The sequence below is a fragment of the Oryctolagus cuniculus genome, chromosome 4 (assembly GCF_051225735.1).
Source record: "Oryctolagus cuniculus isolate XC-2025 breed Fujian yellow rabbit chromosome 4, ASM5122573v1, whole genome shotgun sequence".
In the NCBI taxonomy this organism is placed as follows: domain Eukaryota; kingdom Metazoa; phylum Chordata; class Mammalia; order Lagomorpha; family Leporidae; genus Oryctolagus; species Oryctolagus cuniculus.
Genome location: NC_142870.1, coordinates 5,918,292 through 5,930,866, shown reverse-complemented (window position 1 = coordinate 5,930,866; position 12,575 = coordinate 5,918,292). Strand labels below are relative to the sequence as shown.

The window sequence follows — 12,575 nt, the reverse complement described above, 5'->3', positions numbered from 1 at the left end:
CCCAGTGGAAAGAACAGGCCATCAAAGGAGGTACCTTTCTCTGAAGGGAGGAAAGAACTTCCACTTTGACTATGACCCTGTCAGAATAAGATCGAAGTCAGCGAACTCAAAAGGCTTCCATGGCCTTGGCAACTCATGACTAGAGCCTAGGGAGATTACTAACGCCATAAACAAGAGTGTCAAATTGTTAAGTCAACAACATGAGTCACTGTGTACTTATTCTCATGTGGGATCTGTCCTTAATGTGTTGTCCAATGTGAAGTAATGCTATAACTAGCACTGAAACAGTATTTTACACTTTGTGTTTCTGTGTGGGTGCAAACTGATGAAATCTTTACTTTATATCGATCTTCTGTATATGAAGATAATTGAAAATGAATCTTGATGTGAATAGAATGGGAGAGGGAGCGGGAGATGGGAGGGGTGCAAGTGGGAGGGAAAATATGGGGGGAAAGCCAATAAACTATACTTTGGAAATTTATATTTACTAAATAAATAAATATGTGGAAGTCAAGAAAAGGCAAATTAAAAGATAATGATTATCAAATCAGAAAGCAAAGGGTGGTTGCCAAGAGCTTGGGGGGGTTATTGTGAAACTGGTAAAGGATTTCACTTTTGCAAGAGGAACATTGTTCTAGAAACTGCGCAACAAAGTGAATGTAACTCTGCTAAACTACACACTCTAAAATGGTTAAGATAATGTTTCTGCATTATGTGTATCACCATAATATAAAACTAAACTTAAAAAGCTAAGACAGGGGCTGACATTCTGCTGTAGTAGGTTGGACTGATGCTTGTGACACCACCATCATATCAGAGCACCACTTCAAGTCCCAGGTACTCTGCTTCTAAACCAGCATCCCACTAATGATCCTAGGAAGGCAGCAGCAGATGACTCAAGTATGGGGCTCCTGATCCCCACGTGGAAGATCCACATGGAGCTCCTGGCTTCAGCCTGGCCCAGTCCCAGCTGTGTGGCCATTCGGGGGAGGGAACCAATAGACAGAAGATCTTTCTCCCTCTTTCCTTCTCTCTTTGCCTTTCAACTAAACTTTTTAAAACCAAAATATGAAATTAGGTTATACAAAAATCATGCCAGGTCCTAATTATAATGAAGTAAAAGACAACAGGAGGGGCCAGCGGTAAAGCTGTCGCCTGCAGTGCCAACATCTCACATGGGTGCTGGTTCGAGTCCTGACTGTTCCACTTCTGATCCAGCTCTCTGCTAGTGCACCTGGGAAAGCAGTGCAGGATGGCCCAGTCCTTGGGCCTCTGCACCACGGTGGACGGCCTGCAGGAAGCTCCTGGCTTCGGATCAGTGCAGCTCCAGCCACTGCGGCCAACGGGGGTGTGAACCAGCAGATGGAAGACCTCTCTCTCTCTCTGCCTCTGCCTCTCTGTAACTCTACTTTTCAGATAAATGAATAAATCTTTAAAAAAAAAAAAAAGACAACAGGAAAGAAAACAAGAAGTACATGACTACATGACTATGGTTTGGAGCAAAGTAATTAACATGAAAGCAGATGACTAAGTGACATTTAGGACAGGAATTTTTCTATGCATAGTTACAAATAATACATGGATGGTGTTACAATACAAACTTTGTTATTACTCCTTTTAAATGCAGACCAACATGGCTGACTGAAACACTGACAGTCAACTAAGAATCCAAAAAATATTTCCTTAATAGCAGTTAATACAGTTTGCTTCTTTTAAATAAATTTGAATCTCAGTGCTAAGTGTGCTAAGGTTTAAATGTCAGTGCTAAGAGTCAAGTGGAAACTCTCACTTCTGGAATTCCATTTCAAGTACAGTTCCGTTATAACTAAAATGCTTAAAAGGTCAGAAAAATTAAAAACAGATACCTTGAACTTTCACTGAAACTGTCACTTTTTCTATCACTTTTCCATTCGTCTTCTTCTGAAGAACAAGAACCTTCACTCTGATCACAGGAAGTCTCCTAATTTGCAAGAGAGGGAAAAAAAGCTTGATCTCTGAAGTTAAATAACACATCAAAAAATCTTCACAGTCATCCCATCTAGGAAACACGTATGATTATCAGTTAACATATGATTAGATACACTTAAAAAGCAACCCTCTTCACTACATCCTTTTTCTTACCAAGGCATAAAGCAAAAGAGAATTTTTAACCCATCCACTATTCATCAAAACAACAAAACCAAATGAAGGGTGACAGAATGGGATTTTAATAAAGTCCTTGTAAGGGACAGTTGTTATGGCACAGTAGTTACGCTGCTGCTTGGGACACCTACATCAGCCACGAGCATCACACATCAAAGCGCCCAGTCATATCGCGGCTGCTCTTTGAACCCACTTCCTAAGCAACGTGCCCTAGGAAGCAGAGGACGGCTCAAACACTTGAGTTCCTGGCTCCTCACTTCGCCCAGCCTCACCTCACTGTTACAAGCATTTGCCTTTTTTTTTTCCATATATTTATTCTATTTATTTGAATTACAGAGTTACAGAGAGAGAGAGAAAGAGGTCTCCCATCCACTGGTTCACTCCCCCAGATGACTGCAACACCCAGAGCTGAGCTGATCTGAAGCCAGGAGCCAGGAACTTCTTCGAGGTCTCCCTGTCACATTGCACCAAAGTGCCGGCCCTTGTTATAAGCATTTGAGGAGAGAAGCAGAGGAGAGATCTCTCTCACTCTGCCTTTCAAATAAACAATCTTTTTAAAAGAAAAATTAAGTCACTGGGGCCAATGCTGTGGGAAACCAAGTAAAGCTGCCACCTGCAGTGCCTGCATCCCATATAGGTGCCAATCAAGTTCTGGCTGCTCCACTTCCAATCCAGCTCTCTGCTATGGCTTGGGAAAGCAGATGGTGATGGCCCAAGTCCCTGGGCCTCTGCACCCGCGTGGGAGATCTGGAAGAAGCTCCTGGCTCCTGGATTCAGATCAGCCCAGCTCCAGCCATTGCAGACATCTGGGTAGTAAACCAGCAGATGGACAACCCCCACCTTGCCACCTCTGCCTGTTATTCTTTCAAATAAACAAATAAATCAATCCTGTAAAAAAAATTTAAGTCCCTGTAAATGTTGTTATATTTTGGATTTTAGCTGCTCTAAAAAGGGTGTGTAGGTACTCATTGTTTTACTTTTCTATCCCCTCTCTGCTTGGCTATCTCTGCCTCTCAAATATTTTTAAAAACTTAAGCCACACAAAACATTAAAAATTCTATTAAGGGGGCTGGCGCTGTAGCACAAAGTTAAAGCCCCAGCCTGCAGCTCTGGCAACCCATGTGGACTCTGGTTCAAGTCCCGGCTGCCCCACTTAAAATCCAGCTCTCTGCTATGGCCTTGGAAAGCAGTGGAAGATGGCTCAAGTCCTTGGGCCCCTACACCTCAGTGGGAGACCTGAAAGAAGCTCCTGGCTCCTGATCAGCTCAACTCTGGCCGTTGTGGTCATCCGGGGAGTGAACCAGCAGATAGAAGACCTTTCTCTCTAACTCTAACTCTTTCAAATAAATAAAATGAATCTTTTAATAAAATTCTATTAAGAAAAAGAAATTGGCCGGCGCCGCGGCTCACTAGGCTAATCCTCCGCCTTGTGGTGCCGGCACACCGGGTTCTAGTCCCAGTCGGGGCGCTGGATTCTATCCCGGTTGCCCCTCTTCCAGGCCAGCTCTCTGCTGTAGCCAGGGAGTGCAGTGGAGGATGGCCCAAGTACTTGGGCCATGCACCCCATGGGAGACCAGGATACCTGGCTCCTGCCATCGGATCAGCGCAGTGCGCCGGCCATTGGAGGGTGAACCAATGGCAAAGGAAGACCTTTCTCTCTGTCTCTCTCTCTGTCCACTCTGCCTGTCCAAAAAAAGAAAGAAAAGAAAAAAAGAAAAAGAAATTATAAATAACTAACCAGAGAACAGACTTTACTATGGGGAACAGCTGAAACACCATGTTATCAGATCAAAATTGGAATAAGCAAAAGCAGATATGGAGATACAGAAAGATTAAGACATGTCTTTGCATAAAGCATGAATGTTTCCTGGTCAGTCAGCTGTAAGGACTGAAAATCAATGAGGATCGGAACTGTGGCATAGCGGGTAAAGCGGCCATCTAAAGTGCCAGCATCCCATATGGGCACTGCCTCAAATTTCTGCTACTCCACTTCCTATCCAGCTCTCTGCTATGGACTGGGAAAGCAATAGAAGATGGCCCAAGTCCTTGGGCCCCTGCACCCTTCTGGGAGACCTGGAAGAAGCTCCTGGCTCCTGGCTTCTGATTCGCACAACTCCAGTTATTGCAGCTATCTGGAGAGTGAACCAGTGTAAGGAAGACCTCTCTCTCTGTAACTGTCTTTCAAATAAATAAATAAATCTTAAAAAAGAATAAATTAATTCAAGCAATGAAACACAGTAGCAACAAACATAGTGCCAAGATATTGGTTAAGTAACATTCTCTCGGTAAAACTTTTTGGAGAAATGGCTAATTTCAGTGGCAAGATAGAGAAACTACAAGCCGAGTCCACAATTTCTTCTGGCAGAATACAAGTGTTCAGTGACTAACAGGAAAAATGAAAGCAAAGGGGAAAACGGGCAGCTGGGAAGAGACACTCTCTAAACAGAAACCTGGACAACGTGAGCATCCAATCAACCACCAGACATGGGCATCTGGCCTAGTTGTCAGACACCAATTCAGAAGTCCACATCCCATTGCAGAGTCCCTGGGTTGAATTCCTGGTTCTGCACCCTGATTAAAGCCCCCTTCTGACAATATGCACTGAAACAACACTATTATCTACAGTCCCACTGTCAACATGTATAATGTGAAACTAACCAAAATTCCTGGTACAAAATCTTCACAGACAATAATACTGGAAAAAAAAAACTGAGGATCTGTACTAGATTGAAGGTAACTAACTGAATGCAACATATGATCTAAGATTTCCTTTTTGCTATGAAGACTACTGGACCAATGGTGAAACGTGAATAAGATCTATAGAGTTCTCAAAAATGTATTGACGTTTACTTCCTGATTTTGATAATGATGGTAATACCAGAGAATAAACCTTGTTTTTTTGGAAATACACAGGGGCAAATGTACAAGCAACTCAGAAAATGATCAGAAAAACAATTCATACACACAGAAGAATGACAGCATTCACAGTGAAGATTATAGAGGGATTTATTATTCTTGAAATCTTGTCTAAAATTATATAAAAATGGAAAGTGTAATTTCTCCAAATCCTCAAGTAAACAGGAGGGCAGAGGCTGTGCTTTGATGTCATGATGCTAACCTTTTATGCAAATTCCAGAAATTCCTGAAACTCTACACCTGCACCTCAGTTTCCTCAACTGCCTTAACTCTTACTTATTGAAAAAATGAAAACTGGATAATGTATAAGGCATTTCAAACAGTGTGCCTGGCATAATAGAATGCATTAATGGTTATTTTTTAAAGCAGTTGTTACATATCATTCTTATCCTGTGACTTTGTATACTCCTAATAATACTAAACGTTAACTTCAGTGCCTCCACATGAACAGTACTAATCCTCCTATACTACATTAGCCTCTCTACAATGGTCTCCTATGCAAGACTTTAGGAAAGCATCCCACAGTGTCCACAATGTTAGACAAACTCAAGGGCATTGAGTGGCAGTGGTCAGAACAGAGTTGCATAGCAAACTCAGTGTTTTCAAATTATATACTTTACTCACGAGGGTATTACTTCCTCCCAAATCCAGAATCTGTAACCCTTTATTCCAAGTTATAAATAAGTAAATAAGTTATCAAATTCCCTAAATCATACACTGTAAGCTATAGAACACTCAAAAGTTTATATTCTTTGAGTGGCCAGCATTGTGGCACAAGGATAAAGCTAAGGCCAGCAATCCTGGCATCTCAAACAGGAGCCAGTTCATGTCTTGGCTGCTCCACTTCCAAATGAGCTCCTTGATAATAGCCTGGGAAAAGCAGAAGATGGCTCAACTGCTTGGGCCCCTGCCACCCACATGAGACTGATGGAACTGCTATCTCCTGGCTTCCGCCTGGCCCAGTGCTGACCACTGTGACCATCTGGGGAGTGACAGCAGATGGAAAGATCTCTCTCTCCCTATTTCTCTGTAACTCTGGCTTCCAAAATAAATAAATCTTTAAAAAAAATATTTATTCAATTGAGAGGCAGAATTACCTAGAGAGAGAGGAAGACAGAGAGGTTTTCTATGCTTTGGTTCACTCCACAATTGCCAGAACTAAGCCAATCAGAAGTCAGGAGCAAGGAGGAATTTCTTCTAGGGCTACCCTGTGGGTACAGGGGCCCAGGGGCTTGGGCCATCTTCCACTGCTTTCCCAGGCCACCAATGGAGAGTTGGATCAGAAGTGCCACAGGGGCCGGCGTCATGGCACACTAGGTTAATCGTCCACCTGTGGCGCCAGCATCCCATATGGGCACCAGTTCTAGTCCCGGTTGCTCTTCTTCCAGTCCAGCTCTCTGCTGTGGCCCGGGAAAGCAGTAGAGGATGGTCCAGGCGCTTGGGCCCCTGCACCCCCATGGGAGACCAGGAAGAGGCACCTGGCTCCTGGCTTGGGATCGGCACAGCTCCGGCTGTTGCAGCCATTTAGGGAGGGAACCAACAGAAGGAACACCTTTCTCTCTCTCCTCTCTCTCTCTCTCTCTCTCTGTAACTTTACCTGTCAAATAAATAAAATTAAATTAAAAAAAAAAAAAAAGTGCCACAGACAGGAGTCGATCCGAAGCCTATAGGGGATGCCAATGCCGCTGGGGAGGCTTAACTACTATGCCACAGTGTCAGCCCCTAAAAATAAATTTCTTTCAAAAACCTGAATTATGGTAATGATGACACAACAGTCCCTATAACAAAACTAGTGGACTGTATACACATATAGGGTGTGACAATCAACAAAGCTCTTATCTTTTATTTTAAAAAATTTGCATCATGAAATTTCACTGTAATCTCTACAGAATACTATAATTTCATATAAACATGGGGTAAGTTCAAAGTACAGAATTTAAATACATTTAAAATTTTCATACATATTTTAGATTTACAACACTCACATGTCTTACAGAGCCTGAAGATTCATTTTCAGAAGACAAGTCACGCCGGCCAACATTTCTTCTGCCATAATTGGGGTATTTACGCCTACATGTCCTCTGTCTTGACTGGGACACCAACACCACTGAATCTGTCTGAAAGATAAACATGAGAATGAAAATCAACACCAAAGTAAGGCCAGCGTCAAAAAAATGGCTCTTCTATTAGTTCCCGAAAGGACTTCAGTCAAAATATGCAGGATTAAAAAAGAAATATCTGGGGCCAGCGCTGTGGTGTAGGCACTGTGGTGTAGCAGGTAAAGCCACCATCTGCAGTGCTGGCATCCCATATGGGCGTCGGTTAGAGTCCCGGCTGCTCCACTTCTGATCCAGCTCTCTACTATGGCCTGGGAAAAGCAGTAGTAGTAGATGGCCCAAGTCCTTGGGCCCCTACACCCACCAAGAGACCCAGAAGAAGCTCCTGGCTCCTGCCTTCAGATCGGCACAGCTCCAGCCACTGCAGCCAGTTGGGGAGTGAACCAGCACTCTCTCTGCCTCTGCCTCTCAAATAAATAAATTAAAGGAAAGGGGAAGGGGGAGGGGGAGAGGAAGGGAAGAAAAAATATTCGGGATCAGCGCTGTAGTGTAGCAGGCTGAGCCGGCACCTGCAGCACTGGCATCCCATACAGGTGCCAGTTAAAGTTCCAGCTGCTCCATTTCTGATCCAGCTCCCTGCTAATGTACCGGGAAAGCAGCGAGAAAATGACCCAACTCCTTGAGCCCTAGCACCCACGCTGGAGACCTAGATGAAGCTCCTGGCATCAGCCTGGCTTTGTTACAAGCATTTGGAGAATGTAACTCTGCCTTTCAAATAAAAATATATAAATCTTAAAGAAAGAAAGAAAATTTCCAGGGCCAGCACTGTGACATGGTAGGTTAAGCCACCACTCAACCACCACATCCAATATGAGCCCCAGATTCAAGTCCTGGCTGTTCCACTTCCAATCCAGTTCCCCATTAGTGTTCCTGGAAAAACATCAGAGAATGGCTAAAGTGATTGATACCCTACACCCACATAGTAGAACCCAGATGGAATTCTTCTGTCTCCTGGATTCAATCTGACCAAGCTCCAGCTGCTGTGGCTATTTAGGGAGTGAAACAGTAGATACAAGATCTCTCTCAGTAATTCTGCTTTTCAAATTAAATAAATTTTTAAAAAAATATTTTCAATACATGATATTTTGACATATGTTCTGTTTTTAAAAGAATTATTTATTATTTCCAAGTCAGAGTTACACAAAGAGAGAAGGAGAGGCAGAGAGAGAAGAGGGAGGTCTTTCATCCTCGGGTTCACTCCCCAATTCGCTGCAATGGCCAGAGGTGCGCATATCTGAAGCCAGGAGTTTCCTCGGAGTCTCCCATGTGGGTGCAGGGGCCCAAAGACTTGGACCATCTTCCACTGCCTGACCAGTTCATAGCAGAGAGCTGGATCAGAACTGGAGCAACGAGGTCTTGAACTGGCCCCTATATGGGATGCTGACACTGCAGGCAGCAGCTTTACCTGTTACGGTACAGCACCAGCCCCACTGCCACATATTCTTTTTTTTTTTTTTTTTTTTTTTATTTGAAAGACAACGTTACAGAGAAAGAGGTCTTCCATCTGCTGGTTCCCTCTCCAAATGGCTGCAATGGCCAGAGCTGAGCTGATCCAAAGCCAGGAGCTTCTTCCGGGTCCCCCATGTGGGTACAGGGGCCCAAGGACTTGGGGCCATCTTCTACTGCTTTCCCAGGCCATCCACAGCAGAGGGCTGGATCAAAAGTGGAGCAGCCAGGACTTGAACCGGCACCCATATGGGAAGCCAGTGCTACAGGCCAGGGCTTTAATCCACTGAGCCACAGCGCCAGCCCCTGCCATATATATATATATATATATATATATTTGGACAGGCAGAGTGGACAGTGAGAGAGACAGAGAGAAAGGTCTTCCTTTTGCCATTGGTTCACCCTCCAATGGCCGCCACAGCCGGCGTGCTGCGGCCGGCGCACCGCGCTGATCCGATGGCAGGAGCCAGGTGCTTCTCCTGGTCTCCCATGGGGTGCAGGGCCCAAGCACTTGGGCCATCCTCCACTGCACTCACGGGCCATAGCAGAGAGTTGGCCTGGAAGAGGGGCAACCGGGACAGAATCTGGCGCCCTGACCGGGACTAGAACCCGGTGTGCCGGCGCTGCAAGGCAGAGGATTAGCCTATTGAGCCACGGCGCCGGCTGCCATATATTCCTAACTCAAGCTTAGTATTTTTCCTTTTAAGGTCTGTAGAATACATAAGTAAAGGCATCAGCTGGTGATGGCTCAAGTAGTTGCGTTCCTGCCACCCGCAAGGGAGATCCAGACAGAATGGAAAAATTTATACAAAGGTTTCAACAAATCTCAATCTAGGTAGCAGTGCAATTTTTTAAAATACACCAATTTTTTTTTTAAAATAAACATCTTAAAACTCAATATCGGCCGGAGCTGCAGCTCAATAGGCTAATCCTCCGCCTGTGGCGCCAGCATACCAGGTTCTAGTCCTGGTCAGGGTGCTGGATTCTGTCCCGGTTGCTCCTCTTCCTGTCCAGCTCTCTGCTGTGGCCCGGGAGTGCAGTGGAAGATGGTCCAAGTGCTTGGACCCTGCACCTGCATGGGAGATCAGGAGGAAGCACCTAGCTCCTGGCTTCGGATCAGCACAGTGCGCTGGCCACAGCGGCCATTGGGGGGTGAACCGATGGCAAAGGAAGACCTTTCTCTCTGTCTCTCTCTCTGTCCACTATGCCTGTCAAAAAAAAAAAAAAAAGAACTCAATCTCATTCCAAGGTATATAGTCAAAAGAAATAAAAAGATGTACAAAAATGTTAATAAATTATTCCTAATTGCTAAAATATAAAAACAACTGAAGTGTCCTTCAAGAATAGACAATTAAGGGGCCATTGCTGTGGCGCAGGTTAAGCTGTGGCCTGCAGTGCCAGCATCCCATATGGGTCCCAGTTCAAAGCCCCATTGCTCCACTTCTGATCCAGTTTCCTGCTAATGCTCCTCGGAAAACAATGGAAGATGGCCCAAGTCCTTGGGCCCCTGCATCCATGTGGGAGACCAGGAAGAAGCTCCTGGCATCAACCTGGCACAGTCTTGGCCGTTTTAGCCATTTGGGGGGTGAATCAGCAGATGAAAGATCTCTGTCTCTCCTTCTAATTTTATCTTACAAATAAATAAATGAATCCTAAAAAAAATCCAACATATATTTATAATAAAGACAAATGAATTACACAACTACTCATTAACACATTTTGACCTCACAAAGTTAATTCACCAAAGCCAGGCACAAAAGAGTACATTCTCTAAGATTCCATTTGCATCAGTGTCTCCCAACCTTTCCTTCACATCACCAGGACTACAAACTATTCAGACTTTTCTTAACTGCCTCCTCCACGAAATTTTAATCCCACAGATAATACATAGGTATGTATTTATGTGCGATACATGTATAAACTTCAGTCTATGAAAATGGAGTTAAAGGGATAAGATCATTTTGGTACAAACTTTGAAAGCCATATATACGAGGTATACGGTCTGTGTTAAACAGTTTAAGTCTTTCTGCTCAATACAGGTCGTAAAACTGGGTAAAACTTTCAAGTTAAAACTTAAAGTAGGGGCTGGTGCTGTAGCGCAGCAAGTTAAAGCCCCAGCCAACAGCTCCAGCACTCCATGTGAGTGCCAGTTCCAGTCTCAGCTACTCCATTTCCCAGCCAGCTCCCTGCTGATGAGCCTGGAAAAGCAGTGGAAGATGGCCCAAGTCCTTGGGCCCCTGCAACCCACATGGGAGACTTGGAAGAAGCTCCTGGCTTCTGATTGGCTCAGCCCTGGCCACTGCGGCCATTGAAGGAGTGAACCAGCAGATGGAAGATCTCTGTCTCAACCTCTCTCTGTAACTCTTTCAAATAAATAAAATGAATCTTGAAAAACAAAAAAGTAGAAACAGTAAAGCTGTTCACATTTCATTTTATTGCCATCTGCAGAGTAACTTCTAAAATAATTACTTAAGTTACATCAAGTTACATATACAAGTTACAGATGTATGAATACATAATAGCAATATAATCAAAGTTTCAAAAATCTTTCAAAACTTCTCCAACACTGTAAAAATTAATTTCTTAATTATTTTAATGGGCTAGGTGGTGGGTTAAGAGATGCACATCCCATACCAGAATAAAACCTTTGCAAGAAATATTTTTGCTTCAGTAAAAATACCTTTATAAATCAAAAACAAAACTTTATTTCAATTTAATCTCTAATTTTCTTATTCCTAAGAAGGCAGAATTTAGGTTACCTTTTGTGAGAGTTGGAGACTCTTCCTTTTTCTTCCTATAATGTAAAGATTTCTTTCCTCCTCACCTTTCTCTATTCGAAAATCTTCCAACTTCCTACAAATTTAAATATCCAATGACATTCGTTAGCGAACTTATTTGAATAACTGAAGGATACAAGTAGAAAAAGCTGATCAAACAATTCTACAAATCATCTACCGATACACTTGGGAAGTGAACCAGCAGACACATCCATCAGTCTATCGCTAGCACTCTTTCCCCCAACCCTATTGTTCCCCCTCCTCTGCCTTTCAAATAAATGAATGAATCCTTTCTAAGGAAAACACTTTTCACTGAAGGCACAGCTAGCTGCACTCACTCAGATTACAATGAACATTACTCAATCCGCAGAGGTTTTCTAAATCAGACTCAACTCGTCCCAAGTTGTCAGCCCCACCATTTTTACTGTGCTTGAGGAAATATATAATGAGGTTTTTCACCTGTAACCAAATGAAATTCCTGATATATCATGTTTCCCTTTACTGTGGCAGTGAAACACTGTATACAATTCATTACCAAACAATTAAGCAAAGGAGCACTCCAGGCCCTCATGAGTAGAATCTTCAACTGTATGCAATCCCATTCCTAATGAGATGACCAAATGAAATGAGCAGCTAAGCAAAGTGGAATTACAAAAGATCTTACAGCATACATGCAATCCATTCATTCTTTCAGAATGAACAGAATTTCCACTACTACTGGATCAATACAAATTATTTGCCTGAATTCTTGCCCAAAATAGAATTTACTTATACAGGAAGCAACATTATGCATTCATAGCTCTACACAGTAGGATCACTTATCTTCAAACTTTTACCTAAATTTTTCACAATGAACACAAAACACTGGAATAGTCAGGAAAAAAAATTCTGAAAATTCTCTTCATCCTTTATCAAATAACACCTTAATAAACAGTTACACAGATGTAACCAAAGGTACTGGTTCCTACTACTTCATTTAGCATCTCCTTCATAAAAACCCATGTTAACTTTATTTTTGAGTGTAGAAATTATAGAACTTTACTCTTTGTAAAAATTATACTTTGGCACATAGCTACTTGATTCACAAAATCTATTCTCCTTTCCTGAGAAACAGTATCCCAATTTTCACCTAGATTGTCTGCAGGCTCAAGTACACACTATTACTTAGCCACCTTAC

The 12,575-nt window shown here is 43.1% G+C and overlaps 1 protein-coding gene across 2 annotated transcripts in view; it reads right to left on the bottom strand.

Moving 5' to 3' along the window:
- Positions 1-12,575, bottom strand: part of BRWD1 (bromodomain and WD repeat domain containing 1) — a 126,139-nt gene that overhangs the window by 56,271 nt on the left and 57,293 nt on the right. For both annotated transcript variants that reach the window (XM_051833556.3, XM_089330547.1), the window contains exons 20-22: positions 11,381-11,474; positions 7,044-7,175; positions 1,866-1,960 (exon numbers count right to left, since the gene is read on the bottom strand). In XM_051833556.3, coding sequence (XP_051689516.3) covers positions 1,866-1,960; positions 7,044-7,175; positions 11,381-11,474 — 321 coding nt within the window. The remainder of the gene's footprint in view (positions 1-1,865; positions 1,961-7,043; positions 7,176-11,380; positions 11,475-12,575) is intronic.